Here is a 24085-nt window from a genome sequence, read left to right as displayed (position 1 = left end):
GAGAGATCTAATAGGTGTTGGGCTTGCTTGAGAGTGGTAGGAGCTGATAAAGTTAGGAGTTGCCTTTTAACCACATCAGGAATGAAATGGCCCTCAGTGGATCAGATGATGCTTAAGAATTTAATTGAGATGGCAGGTCCCTGAACCTTAGGTAGAGACTATCCCATTCCCTCTTAGTAAGCGCAGTGGCAAGTGTTTGTATGTCTTGTGTGTGTCTAATAAATTTCCTCTTAAGAGGATGTTATCAATGTGCTGCCATACTTGGATGCCTGGGGGCAGCTAGATCTGATTAAAGCCTTGCCAGCAGAGGTTGCATGTGGTGACTGGATTACTGAGGTACCCTATGGGTACCTGAGTAAAGGTGTATTGTGTTCCTTCAAGGGTGAATGCAAACTGAGGCCAAGAGGCTGTTAAATTTGGCACTTAGAACATATTAGACAAATCTATAACAACAAAGTATTTGCCAAGGAAGATTGAATGGCCTTGGTTATTTCAATTATGTTAAGTGTAGGGGCCTTAATGGATGGGACCACTGCATTAAGGATAGTGTAATCTACCACAAGAGACCATTCATTCTTTCTAGGTTTAAGAAAAGGGCAAATTAGGCTATTAAATTGAGAAACAGCAGGGATAAGTATCCTTTCTCTTAAAAAATCTGGTATAATGGGTTTCAATCCTTGAAGGCCTTTTTTTTTCAGTTTATATTAAACCATATTAACAATATTAAGAGGTGAGGGCAGATGCACAGTATCCCATTTGGTGGAGCCAATAGTTTTGGCCAAAGTTTTAATTTTATTCTGGTGGCCACATAGCCAGTTATAATATCCATCCCCATGATGGGAAATCCAAGGCAGGGTGGGAGCTATGACCACAGAAAAATTAGACAAAGTTATTCCGCCAATGGTCAGGGTAGGGCAGACTTGTTTCCCTTCAATCTATGTCTAATATTACCTTAGAGAACACAGGGACTTCCTTCCTTAAATTTAGTAGGGTGTCTGGGATTGCTGAGATTTGACAACCAGGATTAATCAAGGCCATAAAATGTTGCTTAGTGGTTATGAATGGACCACCATCATTGTATAAGAGGATTGTCCCTAGGTGGTGGCCAGGATCCCAGGGGCATGGCATGTCCCTGATGAGGCTGAGGAGATTGCCATCGTGTTAGATCAGGGAATGGAACAGTGGGTTCTGCACCTTGGGAACCAGGGTTCTGAGGAGGAGGAGACTGGATGCACTATGTAGCTTGTTATAGAGGAGCCTGGAGATCTTGTCAAGATGGCGGCACGAGCAGACATTGAACTCGCCTCCTCTCATGAACACAACAGAGTTACAACAATTTTTGGAAAAATTACCCAGGATTGAAAACTGAAAACTGGATAAAAGGAACCCTCACAACAAGGGACAGTCCTGACGAAGGCAGAAGAGGCAGTAATTCCTGCCAGAGAGGAAAAAAGCCACCTTTGGGAGCAGCAGAGCTTCTCAGCTGGCCAGGGGGGAGCCACCCTAAGGTACACAGCCCTCCCTGGAGGAGTGAGGTCCGGAGCGAGGGTGATACTGCTATAAGCATCCTTCAGAGTCAGCCTCACTGAGACAGGGGTCTTACTGTCTGGCTTTGCTGGCTATTAAGTGCAGCAAGGATACCCCCAGAAAAGCTAACAGCCAAAAGTGGAAAAGACCCGGGTCTTAAAGGGCCCATGCACAAACTCACTCATTGCAGCAACCTAAAATCACCAGAGAGAAGGCTGCCAGTCATTTGGTGAAACGAGACTCACCTGGTGGGCTCTGGGGGCATCTTGGTGAGAGGAGGGACCTCTCCAGAGACTGAGACATTGGTGGGGGCCATTGTTCTGAGCTGGTCCAGGCGTGCTGACATGGACCCCAGTGGGTGCCATTGAGGTTCATCCCTTGGCCTGTTAGCCCAGGGGTCTGCCACCCCAACTAGAGCACAGATTTAATCCAGTTCAGCCAAGGCAGGCAACCTGCCCTAGGGACCAGCCTCACCTAACAGCAAGCCCTCTAACTACTTTTCAGCCTGCATTGACTGGGTGCTTTGATCCTCTACAGGCAGGCAAGGGTGTCTGCCTCTGTGGGGCAGGGCCTGTGTGAGGACCAGGTGAACTGTAGGGGGCAGTGGTGGAGAAGTGGGGGCCCCTGCAGTGTGGTGTCGGGGTATGCTCCAGGGGGTTGAGAAGTGTGCACAGACCAGGACTGTGTTGATGGTGTATGTGGTCCTGTGGGGGGTGAGGCTTATCAGCAGCAGAAGACCCATGCTTCACAAATAGCCATAAAAAGGATCAGCCCCACCTTCCAAAGCCTGAAACAATTGAGTGGCCCCATGCCTAGGGCCAGCCCCATTCAGCTGCACTCCCAAGAGAACTGACAACAGCCTTGTAGGCCTGAGGCCTGTCACAACTGTATGCCCCTGGGCCTAGCAACAAGCTACACTGGGAACCCAACCCAATTAAGAGGAAAACTGCAATAGGACTGTGCTGATAGACTTTGTAGCCAACAGTGCTGAGGCTCCCCAAACTGGATTTACAAACAGCTGACCAGGGAAGGAAAGATTAAACTCCCTAGGTACCCGCAGTGGGAGCAACCCCGCCACAGCAGAAGGACACAAGTAGCCCACAAAGAGGTCACTCCTGGATCATTTGGACTGGTGACAAGAGGGAAGCACACTGCTGGGCCTCATAAGGCATCTCATACCTAGGGCCACTTCTCCAAGATCAGGAGACATAGCCTACTCACCTAATACATGGAAATAAGCACAGAGAAAGAGGAATAATGAGGAGGCAAAGGAATACTTTCCAAGCAAGGGAACAATACAAAAACCCAGAAAAAGGACTAAATGAAACAGAAACTAGTGACCTACTTAACAAAGAGTTCAAACAAAATATCATGAGGATGCTCACAGATATGGGGAGAAGAATAGATGAACACAGTGAGCACATCAGCAAAGAACTGGAAGATATAAAGGAAAAAACCAGTCAGAAATGAAGAATGAGAAATTCACTAGAGGGATTCAACAGCAGAGTAGAGGAAGCAGAAGAACAGATCAGGGAGCTAGACGAAAGACTAGAGGAAATCACCCAAGCAGAACAGAAAAGAGAAAAAAGAATTAGACAGAATGACAACAGTCTAAGGGAACTCTGGGACGATATCAAGCATGCTAACATTCGGATTATAGGTGTCCCAGAAGGAGAAGAGAGAGACAAAGGGACATAAAATTTATTTATAGAAATAATTGACGAAAATTTTCCTAACCAGAGGAAGGAAACAGACATCCAAGTTCCGGAAGCACAGAGAGCTCCAAACAAGATAAGCCCAAAGAGGCCAACACCAAGACATGTTATAATTAAAATGTCCAAAATTAAAGACAAAGAGAGAATCCTAAAAGCAGCAAGAGAAAGGCCACAAGTGATGTATAAAGGGAAGCCCATCGGGCTATCAGCGGACTTCTCAGCCAAGACCCTACAAGCGAGAAGAGAATGGCACAATGTACTTAAAGTGTTAAAAGGAAAAACCCTACAGCCAAGAATACTCTATCCATCAAGGTTGTCATTCAGAATGGAAGGAGAGATAAAGTGCTTCCCAGACAGACACTATCACTTTGAATTTTGCCTCTGCTCCATTATTTCCATCATCTCCTTCTGGGGCTTTAAATGAATACATGTGTATGTTACACCTTTTGAGTGTCTTCCTTATGGATTTTAGGCTCTGTTATGTTTTTTTCTTTCAATTTCTTTTCTCTTTATGATTCAGTTATGAGTTCACTAGTCTTATTTTCTGTGAGTTCAGTTTGCTGTTAAATCACCTAATTATTTTTTGGTAACTGGTTACTGAGATATAATTCACAAGTCATACAATTCACCCATTTAAATTGTACAATTAAATGGTTTTAAATGTATTCACAGAGCTATTGAATCTTGTGTCAATTTTGAATAGCTGTATTTTTCAAGGAATTTGTCAATTTCATTCACTTTGACATATTTGTTCACATAAGTTTATCATCACTTAGCTGTGATAATCTTTCTTTCCTTCCTGATAGAACTAATTTGCTTTCCCTCATTTTTCCTAATGAGTCTAGTAGCTGTTTATCGATTTTGTTGATCTTTTCAAAGAATCAACTTTGTTTCTGTTAATTATTTCTATTTCTTATCAGTACTATATCTCATTGGCTTCTGTATTTATCTTTATTATTTCCTTTCTTCTGCTTACTTTTGGTATATCTTGTCCTTCAATTTATGCCTTCCTAAGGCAAAACCTTATGTCATGTATTTGATGTTTTTTTTCTCTTTCAATGTAAATATTCAAAGGTAAATTACCCTTTAAGCATTGCTTTAACTGAAGCTCATCAACTTTGATACGTTGTCTTTTCTTTTTTTTTAAAGATTGGCACCTGAGCTAACATCTGTTGCCAATTTTCTTTGTTTTCTTCTTCTCCCCAAGGCCCCCTGATACATAGTTCTATAGTCTAGTTGTGAGTGTCTCTGGTTGTGCCGTGGGATTCTGCCTCAGCATGGTTTGTTGAGTGGTGCCACGTCCGTGCCCAGGATCTGAACTGATGAAACCCTGGCCTCCAAAGAGGAGCACACAAACTTAACCTTTGGGTCACAGGCCGACACCCCCGATGTCTTTTCAATATCTTGTTAATCGAAATATTGTATTGTTTTCTTTGTGATTTATTCTTTGACTTTTTGACATACGTTTTTAGAAGTGTGATGGTTAATTTTCAAATATTTATGACTTTCCTACATAGTTTATTGTTACCGACTTTTTGCTTTTTTGTTTTCTAAATTTGTTTATTATGAAATAATTTTAGATTTGCAAAATATTGCAAAAATAATTAAAAGCATCCTCATATACCTTATAGCCAGGTCCCCCAATTACTTTGGTGTAATTATCAAAATCAAGGAGTTCAGTGTCGATAAAATTCTATTAAGTAATCAGCAGATCTCATTCTAATTTTGTCACTTGTCCCGGTAATGTCCTTTTTCAGGCCAGGATCCAGTCTAGGATCACACATTGCATTTCAGTATCGAAATTCCTTTTAATTTTGTATAGTTTTTCTGTCTGTCTTTCATGACCTCGATGTTTATGAAGAGTACTGGACAGCTATTTTGTAGAATGTCCCTCAGTTTGGAGTTGTCAGGTGTTTCCTCATGATTGAACTCAGATTATACAATTTTGACCTATCACAAAAGTGAAATCGTATCCTTCTTATTATATCATATCAGGAAGTAAGTAGGGTTGGTATGTTTCATTACCGGGTGCTATTTGTTTTGGTCTCTTGGCTAAAGTGCTGTTTGTCTTTATTTGAGATAAAATTGCAAATATCTTTTTTCAGTTTACCAATTTTCTGTTACTTTGTTTACAGCGTTGCTTTGCCATGAAAAGTTTTAAATTTTTATATAGTCAAATTTATCAAATTTTTATTGCTCCATGATTTTGAATGAAAGTTATTCTCTAAGCTGAAATTAAGAGGAAATCGCCATGTTTTCTTCTAGTACTTATATGCCAGATGGCCACCCAGTTGTCCTAGTACATGTATTAAACAATGTATCTTTGTACCAGCAATTTGAAGTTTTATCTTTATGATACACTAAATTTTATTTCTGTTCACTTGTTTACTTGTTTATTCATTCACCAGTGCCACACTGCTTTAATTACAGCATTTAAAGACATTTTCTATCCTCAAGAAGCTACACATATGGCCCCAAAATAGATAAATATTAACAGATATTTATAGTAGAATGAGACAAATGTTTTATAGAGATGGTTGCAAAAGTCTGTGGGCACATACAGGGGTGAATTAATAATTCCCTCTGGATAGATGAATCCAGGAGAACTTCACTCAGAAGGCAACATTTGTGATGAGTCTTGATGTCAGAGTCAGGCTCCTCTCCTGTGAGTTATTGAAAAATCCTCTCTGTGGGTTCTGAGGATATATCTTTAGCATCCATCCCTAGCAGAGATGCAATAATGAAATTGATACAGTTATATTTTAAAATACATCTAAACATAGACTGTTGGCATAGTGCTGAAGAATGATGATTCAGTAAAAGAAATTTGATGAGAGTCCCAAATAATGTGGTCCAAGTATCCTTCTCTATGATCATGTGGCTTGATTCATAAGTCATTCAGAGTATCTCACTAGAGACTTATGTTCAAGCAAAGCGCATGCTCTCTTGGGAAGATATCAGCATCTGAGGCTGTTCACACTTCCATCTTCTAGTTTCTTATTTGCCTTGCTTTATCTTCAGATTGTTAGTATTGGGAGAAGTTGTTGGTTAGAACCCTGTACATGAACAGTGTGAAGGAGGCAAGAAAAGAGAGAAAACCAGTAATTGAGAGGAATATGTGGATTTCATGTCAGTTTAGGCAGAGTGTGACCATTAAGTGTATGCATTTTGGAATCAGATATCTTGGTTCAAATTCTGGCTATGTCACTTATTAGCTGTTTATATTCAGGCAAGTAATTTAATCTTTTGAGCCTTTGTTTACTCTTCTGTACGATGAAAATATTTTCCCCAGAGACATATGTTGAATACTGCTGAAGATAATGAAGATCTAAGCATAAGACCGGGAAAAAATAACTTTACATATTGTATATTTTTTTTCTTCTAAATCTCCCAGAAACACTACATGATAGATACTATTTTACATCCTTTTATGAATGAGGAGATTGTGGCTCAATGAGGTTATTTAATTTGTCCTAGGTTGGAAAGCTAGCAAGAGGCAGATGCAGGATTTGGATGTAGGTATCAAGATAACTCTATAAATTGATTTCCCCTGACCAAAATGGTGTATTTGGCCTCATGGATATTGTAGTGCCCTTCTGCTCAGGAGTCTCCCCAAGGCACTCTTTATGTCTTTGTTTCTCAGGATATAGATGGAGGGGTTCAGCATGGGGGTCACCACAGCATACATCACTGCTGCAATCCTGTCCTTGCTGGCTGAATCAGCAGTGGAGGAAATGAAGTACACCCCAATAGCAGACACATAGAACAAGCAAACTGCCGAGAGCTGGGACCCACAGGTTGAGAAGGCCTTCCACTTCCCAATTGCTGATGGGATCCTCACAATGGCAGCCACAATGCGGACATAAGAAATGATGATTAGCAAGGGGCTCAAGATGGTTAATGTCCCTCCCGAGTATATCAGCACACATCGGTTGGCATAAGTATTGGAGCAAGAGAGCTTTAACATGGGGAGAGGTTCACAAAAGAAGTAGTGGATGATGTTGTCAGTGCAGAAGGATAAGTGAGCCAGAATGGTGTGGATTAGAGAGTATGAATGAGGAAGGATTAGCAACATGACCAGCAACAGGATAGAGCATCTGGGACTCATGACCAAGGTATAGAGAAGGGGGTGGCAGATAGCCACAAGCCGGTCATATGCCATCGCCGCCAGGAGGAAAACATCTAGACCAATGAACCACAGGAAGAAGTAGATCTGAGACAGGCATCCAGCATAGGTGATAGTATGCCTGTGGGCCTGGATGTTCACCAACACCCTGGAGACCGTGCTAGATGGTAAATACAGGTTGTTGAGGGAAAAGTTAGCCAGGAAGAAGTACATGGGGGTGTGGAAGTGTGGATCAGAGCCAATAGCCATGATGATGACAACATTACCCACCACAGTGACCAAGTACACACTCAGGAAGATGCTGAAGAGGAGAGGCTGCTTTCCCTGTTGCTCAGACAGGCCCAGCAGGAGGAATTCAGAGGCACTGGACATGTGGTTTCCTGGTTTTGTGTCGCTAGTGTAACCAAGGAATAAAATTGAGATGACGCTTCAAAAATTATTCTTGCCCTAATATTGTCTAGATGGACACAAAGACATAAAATAATATGGAATCAGAATATTAATAGCTGTGCATTATCTCACTGAAACCTGAAAAAGCTTTATGAAATAGTTATTATGCCCATTTTATTGATGAAAGAACTGAGTCTCCTAGAAAGAGACAGAGGTAAGGTTTAAATCTAGCAATTCTGACTTCAGAGTCTGTGATCTTAACCTCTTTACTAATCTACTTCTGATGAGGCACCCAGATCTAACTCATTTATTCATTCTACATTCAATGAGTATTTACTATGTCCTAGCTGCTGCTCTAGGTACCAGAGAAACAATGGTAACAAATACAACAGTGTTCCTGCTGTCATGTAGATAATATTCTATTCAGAGGAGTCATGTAATAAATAAACATTTACATAAACAAGAAAATAAGTCCTAAAATTAAAACAAAATATAGCAACGACTAGCGTATTACTTTACATTGAGTGGTCAAAAAAAACTCATTATTGAGGATTGGAGAAGAAGAGCCAGCCAAGTAAAGAATGACTAGAAGAGCGTTTCATGTGCAAGGAATAGTAAGTGCAAACATGGGATGAGCATATGTATTTGAAGAAACAGAAAGAAGGCAAGTGTGGCTCAAGTGCAGTGAGCAAAGCAGGGGGGTAGGAACAGGTGTATACAGCCTGAGAATCTGAAGCGCAGATTTTCAGTACAATTCAGACACCTGTGGGCACAGGTGGGTGATTAAGCAGCGGATGGCCATGATCTGTGGTATGGAAAGATCATTCTAGTACTATGGACAGAAGGATTGTAGCAGCCAGAGTGCAAACAGAGAGGCCAGTAAGGAAACACATATGGGACTAGGGCAGGGAGATAGGGTGAAGTGGGTGGGTTGGGGCTGTGTTAGAGAGTTGAGTGAATTGCCCAGGGAACCACAAGTGGTGGATCTGGGCTCTATAGCAAAAGGCCCTTCACTCCTCCAGCTGCACCCTTAGAGGTACAAATAGTAAAACTCTCTGAAGTAAACAGAAAAGAATTAAGATGATTTCCTTCATCAATAGGGCCCAATTAAAAATGACGTAAAGAAAAGAATCAGAGAAATGATCTCTACAATATTTTTCAAATGGCAGAATCCCTGGAACGTTTTGGATGCAGAAGAAGACTAAAAGGAGGGTGTCATAGATATGGATAACTCTGAGTTATTCTCAGAAAAGGAGAGAAAGGAAAAGGCAAAAGCTCCAGGACCATTTACAGGGTTGTAGACACAAAAATCATTTATAATGTGTTTACTCTGTGCCAATGACGTCTATCGTTTAATCCATACAACGTATATGTTAAGTATATTTCCTTACATTTTCAAGTAAGAAAACAGGGAGCTCAGAGAGGCAAACTGACCAGCCTAAGATCACACAGCCAATAAGAAGACAAGTCAATATTCAAACCAAGATCTGTCTTCTACTAAACCTGGAAGTTGGTCCATCACACAATTCCACCTCCGAAGGCAAGCAAACCTTTATTTTCTCATGTGTACTATAGATATATTATCAACTACTTTGGAAATGTAACCATGTGGAGTAGACCCATCCTCTAGAAGCCTCCGCAGTGGGTATAGGAGCCATGTTTATAATTTTTCATCTATTCAAATACTGATTGATTACCTACCTTATGCCGGGAATACCTGTGGGCACTGGATATTTAAGCTTAATCAAAATAGGCATAGTTCCTGTGCTTAATGGGGGAGACCGACAATAAACAGTCAAGCAAGTAAATATATAGTCAAAAACTCTGATTAGTATTGAAAAAGAGAGGTATGGTAGTGTGACTGAGAGAATTTCATTGGACGGCCTACTTTAGATTAGAGTTCCGGGAAAACTTCTTGGGGAAGGTTAAACATAATTTGGGACCTGCAGTAGTAATTAGCTATATCCAGAGTAAAAGAAAGAAGAGTAAGGATATAAACTTTCCAGCATACGTGAAGGTTCCAAGGTCATAAAGGGCCTGGCTGGTGCGGGAAGACCAGTGTGGCTAGAGAATTGTGAGCAAGAGTTGCATAAAGTATAGCCTGGGCTCTCTGGCCACAGGTTATTTAATCAGGGAGTCAGCTGAATCAAACTGAGTCAATTGAGCTGTGTTTTCACTACTTGGAGTTAGTGATATAGAGAATTTAGCCAGTTTGTTTTGGGTTCTGAAGATATAAGTTCATGTAGAAATTGAAGTTCCTGTAAAGTTAGGAAAAGAGGCAGCATCCTGGGCACCAGAGCCCTGTGTAAACCTTTGTTAAGAGGAACGGAATCTAAGATATATCTGCGGAGAGAACTGGAAGTGGAACAAACTTGGAGAAAAGAGCAGCCAAGAGGTGTGGCGTTCCAGAAAGACAGAGTAGCTGCCGCCTGATTTTCCAGTGTAATTTCATTCTCTTGAGTCTTTTTTCCCCCCATAACAAATGGTGGAATGACTTAGTGCTCAAGAGGGCCGACTCTCAGATAAGGCAGACTTTGTGTCCCTCCTTCCTCTGTCATCTATTACCTATGGATAAATTACAAACATCTCAATGATGGTAACAACAATAGTGAGAAGAGTTAACAAGTATTGACCGTTGACATCCTGCCAGGCACTGTGCTAAAAGTGCTTTACTTGTCTTATCTCACTGTATTTTCACTGTCTTATAAGATGAACTCTCTATTTTTCAGATAAGAGACTGAGGTATGAAGAGATGAAGTAATTTATCCCAAATGAGACAGCTGGTAAGTAGTCAAGCCCAGACTTTAACCCGGGCCTACCTGATTCAGCTTTTAGGCACCAGATCTTAACCTGTCTCAGATGTTATGGAGCAGTGGGGTTCTGCAGCCTTAACACTTTCCCCTTGGACGACAGCAAATTCACATTACAGCTCCGTGTGGAGACTTGGCCTCTTTCCCTTATGGAACGGAAATGAATTCTAGTGTTGTAGGCAACTGTGGAGTGGATTTCTGGAGTCAAAAGAAATGAAACTGAGGCGGCCTCAGGGGCCTCACGCTGGGAATATTTACCAGGTTTGGAGGCCCCAGTGTTCTCACTAGTGGGAACAGAGACTAATTGTCTGAATCCCTAAAGAGAGGAGGAGCAGTGCTGTTTTCAAGTGGGATTCCTGTTCTACTTGCAGACTCTCAGACGATGTTCCCTTGTCCATCAATTTGGGAGGCGCTGCTCTGGGCTCGCTACTGTTCCTCTATTCACTTCCATCTGTGACTCACAAAGAGGAACTTGGGTAACAGGTTCAGATGGAGACAGCAGAGATGAGGCAACTATTTCTTCATCTGAACTTGACATTGTCTTAGCCCAAAGTATCTTGGCCAATATTCTAACTCTTCTCTGTATTATTATCCTCACCAAGTGCAACTAGGGTGTCTTTTGTGGAACAGAAGTTCTTAAATTTAATTTAGACCAATTTATCAGTTTTATCTGATATATTTGCTTACCATTTTGTTTGTGAGATTCATCAGTGTTCACTGTGTATTTGGTTTATCTATTCTCTTTCTGTTTAGAGTTCCATTCTATAAATACACCAGAATTTTTTTTTTTTTTTGAGGATGATTAGCCCTGAGCTAACATCCATGCCCATCTTCTTCTATTTTACATGTGGGACACCTGCCACAGTATGGCTTTATAAGCAGTGCATTGGTCCGCACCTGGGATCTGAACCAGCGAACCCCGGGCTGTCGAAGTGGAGCACGTGAACTTAACTGCTATGCCGACCCCATTCCACAATTTTTAATCCATTATAAAGTAAATGGGCATTTAGGTTTTTTTCCTGTTTTACAGTATTATGAATAGAGCTGCTGTGGATATTCTTGTAAATATCTTTTTTTTTGAGGAAGATTAGCCCTGAGCTAACATCCAGGCCCATCTTCCTCTACTTTATATGTGGGAGGCCTGCCACAGCGTGGCTTGCCAAGCAGTGCCATGTCCACACCTGGGATCCCAACTAGCGAACCCCGGGCCGCCGAAGTGGAAATGCAAACTTAACCATTGCACCACCGGGCTGGCCCCCTTGTAAATATCTTTTGATAAGCGCATGTGTGCACTTCTTTGGAAATGCTGGGTCATGGGGAAGACGTCAACAGATCCTACCCAATGGGACTCCAGAGGTTTTATACTAATATAAACCCCCATTTGTAGCATAAGAGGATTTTAGTTGCTCCACATCCTCAGCAAGACTCAGATTGTTAGTCTTTTAAATTTTAGGCATGCTGTTAGATGTGTAATAGTATCTTATGGTGATTTTAATTTGCATTTCTTTGATATTAACTTCTGAATTTGAACACCTTTGTTTATTATTCATTTGGATATCTTCTTTTGTGAAGTAGCTATTCAAATCTTTTGCTTATTTTTCTATTGCATTTTCTCCCTTTTTTCTTTTGATTTGAAGAATCTTTTGTATACTGTGGATGTGATTTCTTTGTGGAAAATAGATAGATGATAGAATCTTCTACTCTATGAGTTGTGTTTTCACTATCTAAATGACGTATTTTCATGAACAACAGACAGTAAATTTAATGTAGTCCAATTTGTCTATTTGTTCCTTTATGATTAGTACTTTTTGTGTTTTGTTTTAACAAATATATAAAGATATTCTCCTATGTTATTTCCAAAAAGCTTTTGTTTTTTACCTTTTATGTTTAGATCTATAATCCTTCTGGAAGTAATTTTTGTTTATGGTGTGAGTTATAATTCATCTTTCTTCCTTATAGATATTCAATTACCCCAGCACCATTTGTTGAAAAGGCCATCCTTTCCTCACTGCTTTGCGGTATCACCTTTGCCACATATATATGTATAAATGTATAGCTATGTGTGCAAATCTTTGTATGATGAAGTTTTTATTTCTCTCGGGTAAATACCTTTGACTGGAAAGACTAAGACAATTGTACGTTTAATTTTATGAGAAATTGCCCAGCTGTTTTCCAAAATGGCTCTACATTATGCATTACTATCAACAATGCATGGGAGTTACAATTCCTTACATCCTCACTACCAGTAGGTATTGTCAGTCATTTGAATTTTAGCCATTATAGCAGCTTTGTTGTGGTATCTCACTGTGGTTTTTATTTCCATTTATCTAATGACTAATGAGGTTGAGTGTCTTTACACATGCTGATTTGCTATATATCTTCTTTGCTGAAATATGTTTAAATGTTTTGCATATACTTTTTATTTATTTATTTTTTTTTTTAAGATTTTATTTTTTCCTTTTTCTCCCCAAAGCCCCCCGGTACATAGTTGTGTATTCTTCGTTGTGGGTTCCTCTAGTTGTGGCATGTGGGACGCTGCCTCAGCGTGGTCTGACGAGCAGCGCCATGTCCGCGCCCAGGATTCGAACCGACGAAACACTGGGCCGCCTGCAGGGGAGCGCGCGAACTTAACCACTCGGCCACGGGGCCAGCCCCTGCATATACTTTTTAAATATTTGGATTGCTTGTCTTCTGTATATATTCTGGATTCAAGTCTTTATTAGAAATTTTTTTTGCAAATATTTTCTGCCGATCTGAGGCTTGCTTTTTTATTTTACTAAAAGTCTCTTTTGAAGAGCAGACATATTTTATTTTCGTGAAGTTCAAATTATAAATTTTTCTTTGGGCCGGCCCCTTAACTGAGTGGTTAAGTTCACGTGCTCCGCTTTGGCGGCCCAGGGTTTCACTGGTTCGGATCCTGGGTGTGGACAGGTCACTGTTTGTCAGGCCATGGTGAGGTGGCATCCCACATAGCACAACCAGAGGCACTCACAACTAAAATATACAACTATGTACTAGGGGGCTTTGGGGAGAAGAAGAAGGAAAAACAAAAGAAAAAGAAGATTGGCAACAGATGTTAGCTCAGGTGCCAATCTTTAAAATAAATAAATGAATAAATTTTATAAATAAACTACAAGTTCATGACTTTAGAGTCTTGTTTAAGAGATTTTTGCCTACTCCACGTTTATCAAGATTTTGTCCAAAGTTTTATTCTAATAATTTTATAGTTATAATTCCTCCACATCTGACCCATTTCAAGTTACATTTTGTATGTGGTCCAGCATGAGAGTCTATGTTCATTTAAGACATGTTGATATTGAATCATGCTTGTGCCATTTGTTGAAATAATATTTTTGTATATTGAATCGCCTTGGTGCAATTGCAAAATATTTATTGACTATATATGTATTGATTACTTACTGATTATTCATTCTTTTCATTCATCTATATTCCTATTCTCATGCAATTATTAATTATCTTCATTGCTATGGATTTATAAAGTGTTTGAAATTAGGTAAAGTAAGTCTGCCAGTTTTTCATTTTTAAGTCGTTTTGGCTATTCTGATTCCTTTTCGTTTCTATATGAAATTAAGAATTAGCTTTTAAAAGTAGTCTGCTGACATTTTGACTGTGATTGCATTGAATCTGTAGATCAATTTGGGGGAGAACTGGCACTGTAATCATAGTGGATCATCCAAACGATGTACAAGGCATATCTCTTTATTTAATTCCTCTTTAATTTCACTCATGAATGTTTTATAGTTTTTAATGTACATATTTTGTTAAATTTATCTGCTTGTATTTCTTAGCCTTTATACTGTTATAAATTGTATATTAAAATTTTTAATTCTCAGTTGCTCATCACTAGGATATAGCAATACCATTGATTTTTGTTTTTTGTTCATTAATTCTGCGTCCTGCTACCTTGCTAAACTCCCTTAGTTCAAATAGATTTTGGGGGAGATTTTTTGTTTTCTTTGCCCTCTTTTTCTGCCTTCTTTTAGATTAATTTAGTTGGTATTATTCTTTTTATCTCTATTATTGGCTTATTAGGTATATGTCCTTTATTTGGTTATTGTGTTGCTCTATGGTTTACAATATATGTCTTTAACCTATTCTAGTCTGATTTCAGTCATGATTTTACCTCTTAATATGTATTATAAAACTCTTAGAAGTTTCTATTGTTTTTCTACACCCTTTGTGTTTTCACGAAGGTTTTACTTCTACACGTGTTACAAATCTCACTACATATTTATTATTGCTTTAAACAATCACTTATCTTTAATATAGATTAAAAATGTGAAAATGTATTTTTTCCGTTTCTAGTATTCTTCATTTCTTTGCATAGAAGAACAAATTTTCTACCTGTTATTCTTTTCCTTATGCTTTAAGAACTTCCTTTTACATTTCTTTAGTGCTAGTTTAGTGATGGTTGTGAATTTTCTGGTCTTTCATTTGTTGAAATTCAGTTTTGAAAGATATTCCCTGGGTTTATAATTCTAAGTTGATCTTTTTTGGTCTTTCATAACTTTAAATATGACATTCAATTTTCTTTTCTCTTGGATAGTTTTTGATGGAATTTTTATCTTTGCTTCTCCATATATACATATCTTTTTTACTTTGGTTTTTATAACATTTTCGTAAACAATTTTGATACACTTTGATATGATTTCCTTTATGTTGCTTTGGCTTGGATTTTTTTGACCTTCTTAAATATTGAAGCTTATAGTATTCATAAAATTTGTAAGGTTTTCTTTAATCAGTATTACTTCAAATAATTTTTCTACACTCTCCTCTCCTTCTGGGCCACAAATTGTTTCACAAGTCAATGATGCTTGGTTTTCTTCTTAATCTATTTTCTGTGTTTCATTTTGGATAGCGTAATGGGATTGAACTGTGTCCCCCTCCCTAAAATCATATGGTGAAGTTCTAACCCTAGTACCTCAGAAAGTGATCTTACTTGGAAATAGAGTCATTGCAGATGTAATTGGTTAAATCCATTTGTTTTGGAATAGGGCGGGCTCCTAGCCCAATGCAGCTGGTGTCCTGAAGAAACGGGGCAATTTGGACACAGACACACACACACACACACACACACACACAGGGAGAACACCACGTGAAGATTAAGGCAGAGATTGGAGTGTTGCTTCTACAAGCCAAGTAATGACGAAGATTGCCAGAAAACCACCAAAACCTAGTGATACCGACCCTGATATCAGTTTCCCCACATTAAACCCAGCATATGTGGGGTTAAAATCAAAACACTCATTCCTTGCTTACTCCCTGGCTTCCTGGCTCCAGAATCCACTATCATCCACGGAGACAGACACTGCCAAGAACAAGCACCTGGATTCATTATCTCCTCCCTGCAAAGAGATACAGGCTGGTAGAAAAGCTGCCGACCAGCAAGGTCACAGGCTCCCTCCTCTCTGCAAGTAGTCTCAAGGCCAAACACAGGCTGGTGGGAAAGCTCTGACCAGCAAGGCCATATGCTCCCTTTTCCCCTACCTAAAACCCCAAATAAAAACCTTTCCTTTTAGCTTTTCAGGGAGTTTGGGATTTCAGCGTTAGCTGCCTTCTCTCCTTGCTCAGTGCTGTGCAATAATAAAATTCCTACTTTCTTCCACTACACCCGGTGTCAGAGATTGGCTTGCTGTGCAACAGGTGAGCGAATTCACTTCAGGTTCAATATCACTAGGAGAGTGGTATGAAAGAGATTCTCTGTCAGAAACTTCAGAGGGAATCAACCTTGCCGACACCTTTGATCTTGGGCTTTCAGCCTTAAGAAATGTGAGAATAAATTTATGTTTTTAAGCCACCCAGTGTGTGGTATTTTGTTATGATAGTCCTAGAAAACTAATAGGTAGTTTCCATGTATGTTCAAGTTCATGAATCTTTTCTTTTGTGTTGTTTAACTTTCTGGTAAATCCATCAAGTGTATTTTTCATTTTGTATATATATATATTTTCAAGCACAAAAGTTCATTTTGTGTTTTTTATATTGTATATTTTTCTCCTCAGGATATTTATGTTGTCCTCTACCATTTGAATATATAGAATATATTTACAAGACTCTTTCCATGCTCTTGTCTTCTGATTTTCTTTGTCTTTGTAATTTCCATGTCTGTTTCCACTGATTGATTTTTCCCTTGCTAATGACTAATATTTGCCTGCTTCTTTGTATGCCTAGTATTTTTTATTGAATATCTAAATTTTAGATTTTTAGATTTTAAGTTTATTTTTACTCCTTTAAATATTGTTGGCCTTTGTTCTTAGATGCAGGTTTTTTGGAATATACTTGATCTTACCAAGGCTTACTCTTAAGCTTTGTTAGGAAACTTCTGGAGCAACCTTCCACCAGGGGATAGTTTGACTCCGCTACTGTGGGAATACCCATTTACACACACAGTCCAAGGTTTCTGTCTACTCTGGTTCCTGGAATCACAAAATATCCTGAGTCTTCTATGAGCTCCAGTGAATGATCCACTCAGCCCTTTCCAGTGATGTTTTTCTTCAGCCTCAGGTAGTTTAGTTACACACATGTTCACATCCTGTCCCACTCAAAGGCCCAAGGAAGCCCATCTGCAGATATTTGATATTTCTCTCTGTACAATTCCCTTCTTTCTAGTCTTCTCCCAAGAATTATAATTGTCTTGGCTTCCCTGATCTCCACACATCGTCTCCTTAACTAAAAGAGGTTGCTGAGCTCTTTGTGTTTTCCTCTCAACACTGCAGTCTGGAAATACTCTCCAGACAGAAGGGTTGGAAATCAGAGATCATCCATTTGTTTCCACCCTCTTGGGGATCACTGTTTTTCATAGTTTTTAAAACAGTAGCTTTACTGATATAATTTACATATCATAAAACTCAGTGTAATTTCAGTGTATATTCAGTGAATTTTAGTAAATTATAGTAAATTCACAGACTTGTACACTCCTCACCACTATCTGATTTTAAAATGTTTCATAACTCAAAAAGTGGCTTAGTACCATTAGCAGTCAATCCTTATTCTCCTTTGCTCCCAGCCCTTGGAAACCACCAATCTACCTACTCCTTCTATGGATTTTCCTATTCTGTAAATTTCATATAAATGGAATAATATAATATGAGATCCTTTTTGACTGACTTTAATTTTGCTTAATATTTTCCAGATCTATCCATCTCATAACAAGAATAAGTACTTCATTCCTTTATATTGCTGAACAGTATTTTATTTTATGGATGTACTGCATTTTATTTGTCCGTTCATCGGTTGATGGACATTTGAGTTGTTTCCCCTTTTTGGATATTGTAAATAGGGCTGATATGAAAATGAATGTGCAAGTTTTTGCGTGGATATATGTTTTCAGTTATTTTGGATATGTGCCTAAGAGTAGGATTTCTGTGTCAGATGGCAAATCTGTTTAATTTTGGAGAAACTGAAAACTGTTGTCCAGAGTGCCTATAGAATTTCACATTCCCGTCAGCAATGTATTAGAGTTCCAATTTTTCCACATTCTCACCAGCACTTGTTATTTTCTGTCTTTTTTATTTTAGTCGTCTTAGTAGATGTGGAGTGATATCTTTTTGTGGTTTTAATTTGCATTTCCCTAATGACTAATGGATATCGAGCATCTTTTCATGTACATATTATCAGCACTTAGAGCATGGCCATTAGCTTGATCATTGAAACCTTTACCCTTTTTCTTGGAATTCCTTTCTCATATGTTCCTTGAGTGCTCTTGGCATTTTATGATCTTCAGCATCAATCCATATGTCCTGAAAGATCCAGACTGAACTAAATATCTTAGCACTGGTGTTCCTCTGCCTTGACCATATGAAATTAAGTTACTGTAGATCAGACATATCAAGTTAGGGAAAGAGAAAAGTGATTTTTCAATGGTTTTATTAGTAAATGTTTGAGAATAATCAGTTGGCACTCTGCATCCATTCTGACCTTGTGCTAGTGCACTTTTCTATATTTCAAAAGCTGGAAAGAAGAAAGGGATACTTTTCCCAGACTCCTTTGCAGTTTCAGGTCCTGGATGTGAATTAGGTTCTATTGAACAGATGGGCTTGAGTGAAATTTGAAATATTGAAATAAGGTAGAGGGCATCCTGTTTTGTTTTGTTTTGTTTTGTTTTTGGCCATTTATACTGTCACGTGTATTCATGAAGCATTTTTTCTGCAGTAGAATTTCCGTATCCAGTCAGTAGGTAGATAGATGCCAAGAGGCAGTTGCACTGGCATTGGCAGCTGGAGCCCACTTTTCTGTGTCCAGTCATCATGTTAGTGGGAATCAAGAGGTAGTTTTGATGTTAATTTCTGATATTTGGGTTGCAGCTGCGCTGACATGCTCTTGAATTCAATATCTCCAATCACAATCTTCTGATTCTCCTCCTTCCTGACTGCACAAGATAGAAGTACTCCATGTGGGTAAGACTATTATTGTTTTTGAGGTTATTTTGGGGAACTCATCTTAGAGCCTGTGATTCTATAACACTTTCAATGACTTTGTAAGCACCCAATTCCCTGAATTAACTTTACTTCTGCTTAAAATACCACCAGTCATTTCTTTTCCCTTACGAAGAACCTTGATTAATACAATAGATAAGGAAATGTAGACTTAATCCTGGAATAATTATAACACCAGGCCCCTTGTGCTCATGTGGATAGACAGAAAACTTCATCAGCCCCAAATGAAAATATCACAGCTGATTTCTAATACAGAGAAAGAATTACTTTTATTTTTTAAAAACAATTTTCTTTAGAAGTCTTCTGCCTCTCGCCCTTGTAGCAGAATATATAATAACTTCATGTAGCATCTGTTTGTTGACAGCATGGAATTTTCTATCAATTGTCTCTTGAAGAAGAGAAAGATTGATTTTATCTCTAGAGCAAATTCCAGATAACCAAAATATAGGTATTGGCCAAAATAAGTTGATAAAAATTTTAAAATATGTTTAAATTTATGATTATCAAAGCAATATTTCATTGCAGAGAATGTGAAAAATACAAGTTAAAAATGGATGTTGAAGAAAGAAAACAATGATCATGCATAATTCCATTGTCTCCAGGATGGCCACTCTTAATATTTTGGTGTATTTATTCAAACATTTTTAGCAAAGTGATATGTATAATAAATTCATAATAAATTCAGTAATAATGAATTTCATATTAAGATTATTCTGTGTTAAAAGTGCATTATCAAATAATTGGAAGGCTCATACAATAGCCCAAGATATCAACATAACACAATTTAATTAACAAAGCCCCAATGACTAAAATTTGGGTAGTTTCTGTTTCTCTTATGAATAGTACCATTATCCATAAATTCTTGACAATATGCATATTTTTTGAGGAAGGTTAGCCCTGAGCTAACATCCACCACAAATCTTCCTCTTTTTTTTTTTGCTGAGGAAAATTGGCCCTGAACTAACATCCATGCCCATCTTCCTCTACTTTATATGTGGGATGCCTGTCAAAGCATGGCTTGATAAGTGGTTTGTAGGTCTACACCAGAGATCCAAACCAATAAACTCTGCGCCACCGAAGTGGAGCATGTGAACTTACCACTGTGCCACCAGGCTGGTCCCGACAATATTATTTTAGTATTTACTTGGTCAAACTCCTGGAAGTGAATGAGTAAGTCATAGGATACAAATCTTTTTAGTGCTCATAATATATATTATCAACATAATTCCTGGAAATCTATGTCAATCTATATTCCCACTACCTGTAGCATTTGAGAGTGTGTCCCTTTCCTCCTCCATACAGCATCAATTATTGTCATTTAAAAACCCAATTACAACATCTAACAGTACTTTAAAACATAAATTTTGGATGTTGTTATTTCCAAAAGTCTTTATGTTGTGATTCTGTACTATGTAAAGGACTATTTCCACTTTCAGAATTTTATTAGTTGTAATTAGCTATCTACATCCCACAGCATATAGTGGGATACTTAGGTACCACGTAAAGTCTCTAAATTTCCATTTACAAAAGAAATACTTTTCCTAATGAAAACAAATTAAAGTTTGATTATAGATTCAAAATGTCAAATGAAGCACATATACCTTCCGGAAGAGTGAAACAACAGTCACTTTTTAAATTGTGGAGTCCGCATAGAGTATATATACTCTTCTTTTCCAACTCATTTGCTCTGCCTGAACAATATCCCCTTTATTTTCTGAGTCTCATGAGGGGTAGAGGTGGCTGAGGACAGGATAAAAGGAGAAATGGATGAGGTATAATGGTACTATATTCCTTCACCTAAAATTTTCTGGACTTAGAAATATCTCTGGAAATATCCTATCCATTTGAAATTCATTTGATTTATAAAATTCATCGTTGAAAGTGCAAATGGTCCTGTGGAAGAATGAACCTTATTCACAAGTTGAGTGCATGTCTTTTAAGGGATATAATCATATTTGCTTGAGTGCTCCAGGAATGGGAATTTTGACTGGGATCACTAGGATAGTCTATTCACAGGGCATGGTGTACCTGGTTGACTGGACACCAATGGTGGGAATTTTAGACGTAAGAAATTAGTTCAGAAAAAAGGAGGGATATTATTGACAAACACAGAACTTGATTCTTCTGATCTTTGCTTTGGTACTAGAAATTGCAGTAGTAGATTGCTGTGGTCAGGATTGAGTAAACTAATTCAAAGCCAGGATGGTCTAGTGTGCTTTCTCCAGGTGTCTCCTTATTCCCACCTCTATCACCAAGGAGAAGGGACAGTGGGTGGAAGGGAGGATGGCCAAAAGGGAATGCATACAGATATGATCTTCTTCCTTTAGAATATTCTTCCTCTATAAACAAGATCTAATGTACAATACATCCAAAAGTCATACCATCTTTTTAAAAAAAACTTGGTCCAGGATGAACTTGCTCTTGAGACTTCAGAGAGCTCTGTTTAGATGCTTCCTTATCTCTTTGGGGTGACTTTCTAATTATTGGAACATTTTTTGTGCGAACCCCCAAATCTCATTTCTTGGTTCTAAAAATATCTATATGTTTTGAAACATGTAGAAATAAAAACAATAATAATAACCTGTAAACCTGTTGCAAAAAGGTAACCACCGTCAAACTTTGTGACTTCCTAAAACACCAGTTTTCACTGGACTATTTTTCATCAAATTATGTCCCTCAAACTTCCAGCACACTTGATTTATCATCTGTATTTTTGGGAATATTTTATGAAAGAACCCAGAGAATGAATTGTGTACTTAGTACAAAATTGGCAACAGTACGCACACATAAATATTGGCTCTGTTTCACCTATCTATTACAATAACAGAGAGCAGTGCTTTCAAGAAAAAGAAATACAATATTAAGGAAATACTACAAATATATATTCACTTAATTCTTTATCTCCTATTACAATTATTCAATATTTGTTGTGATCTCCATAACGTGGTATAGTAGAAAGAGGGTGAGTATTGTAATTGTATTTAGTTGGTTTGAGGAAGTTATTTCACATTCTGAGTCATTGTTTCACAATTCTGTCTCAAAGAACTTATGTGGAGAACAATGAGGAACATAGTAGATGATGAATAAATGTTTGTATTCTCATCCCTTCACCTCAAACCACGGCCCTCAAGGGCAGAATTACTTGGCATACATCATATACCTTAGCACACTCTGGCTAATATACTGGCTTTAGAGATGAAGAAGGAGGAATGGTGTCCTGCTCTTAGGAATGGTTGCTTCACTGGGATCAGGAGAGAGACTGAGGCAGAACACCTCATTCCACAGTCAACTAAAGGAGTGGAAATATCTTTTTTGTTACATCCATAACTCAGAGTTACATGAGAACCTTCCTGTAAAATCAATCTGAGAGTGGTGGAATCATTGAATTGGTGGCGAGCAGAGGCTGATCGGGAGGCAGGACCAGGCATCACCATCATGGTAAGAAGAAGATTTTCCCACTGCCAAATAGTTTACCCAAAGCCTTCTTCATGTCTCTGTTCCTCAAGCTATAGATAAATGGGTTTATCATGGGAATAATCACCATATAGAGAATGGCAGCCCTACTTTCCCTCTCTGCAGAGTGAGTTGTTGGAGGAAGTAAATACACACCCATAAGAGACCCATAGAAGAGCAGGACCATGGTGAGGTGAGAACTGCAGGTGGAGAAGGCCTTCCACCGCCCTCCAGGAGAGGAGATGCCAAACACAGCCCAGGAAATGCAGACATAGGAGAGGATGATCAGCGTGAGGGGAGCCGTGAGGAACATCAGGCCCATGGTGATGATCATCAGCTCATTAACACGGGTATCTGAGCAGGCAAGCTTCAGTAGAGCACTGGGATCACAGTAGAAGTGGGGGATGGCCTTGTGAGCACAGAAGGCCACACGGGTCAGCAACAATGTGTGCACCAGGGCAGGACAGTTGGTTAGCACCCAGCAGATGCCCAACATTAGTGCGCAGATCTGGGGACTCATAGCTGTGCTGTAATGGAGTGGCTGGCAGATGGCCACATAGCGGTCATATGCCATCACTGCAAGAAGGCAGTTGTCAAGGCCACCAAACATTAGGAGGAAATATAGCTGTGCAAGGCACCCAGAATAGGAGATGGTCTGGCTCTGGGTATGAATGTTGGCCAGCATTTTGGGGATTGAGGCAGAAGTGAAACAGGCATCAGTTAACGATAGGTTGGCCAGAAAAAAGTACATGGGGGTATGGAGGTGTGGGTCAGAGATGATGGCCAGGATGATGAGCAGGTTCCCCATCATGGTGACCAGGTACATGCCCAGGAAGATGCCAAATAGGAGTGGCTGTTCCTCTGGCCTTTCAGAGAGTCCTAGAAGGAGGAAGTCTGAAATAGCAGTTTGGTTCACTCTGCTTGGTTTCCCCATCCCTGTGGTTCTTGTTATCCGTGCAGATAAAATCCTTTAAAGAGTCAGTATTAAATTATTTAATCAATTCACAGATGTCTCTGTGTAGCTAGAAATATGCTGGGAAAAAAGGAGAATAAATGGACCCTGCCAATGAGAATCTCTGGATCTCATTGAGGATACAAGACAAGACCCATGGGACATTTAGAAAAGAGTCAAGATAATATACATTCAAATGCAAATTGTACTTTCTATGCTGTAATAGGGTCCAGAGAAAAGAGAACAGTATGACCAGAGAAGTCAATGTAGGCTGTTGGATGAGGTGAGAATTGAGCATATCCTTGAAGGCAAGATTGGAAAAGACGTTGATGCTTCCCAATGGAAAAGCAGATAGATGATCTCCCTCGCTGCCCCTACACAATACACACACACACACGATAGCCTTCTGCATGGAGCCTGAAAATGATATTGATGAACAAGATAGCTTCCTCTCTTCTTGCCTCCCCAATCCTAGAACCTGACCTCACCCATTCAGCTCCAGCACCTGTACTCATCCCTAACTGGGGGGCATAAGATGTGTTGACTGAGGGCAGTCAATGTCTGCGAGGTCCTATTCTCCCCATCTGCTGTTAGAATTTCCCCTCTGCAAACAGGACAGGAGGCCACCCCTGCCCCTCCATCACCCTCTTTTTTTGTCC

General features: G+C 39.1%; 1 protein-coding gene and 1 pseudogene across 1 annotated transcript; both read right to left on the bottom strand.

Annotated features, from left to right (window-relative positions):
* On the bottom strand, window positions 6817-7740 carry OR1AK5P (olfactory receptor family 1 subfamily AK member 5, pseudogene; annotated as a pseudogene).
* OR1N2 (olfactory receptor family 1 subfamily N member 2) lies at window positions 22455-23408 on the bottom strand. Its single transcript, NM_001391728.1, is given in 1 exon segment — window positions 22455-23408. A coding segment is annotated over 1 exon segment (954 nt).
* Window positions 23409-24085: the final 677 nt, after the last annotated feature.

Source organism: Equus caballus, chromosome 25 (assembly GCF_041296265.1).
Source record: "Equus caballus isolate H_3958 breed thoroughbred chromosome 25, TB-T2T, whole genome shotgun sequence".
Classification (NCBI taxonomy): domain Eukaryota; kingdom Metazoa; phylum Chordata; class Mammalia; order Perissodactyla; family Equidae; genus Equus; species Equus caballus.
The sequence above is the reverse complement of the archived record's forward strand: the minus strand, read 5'-3'. Positions and strand labels throughout refer to the sequence as shown.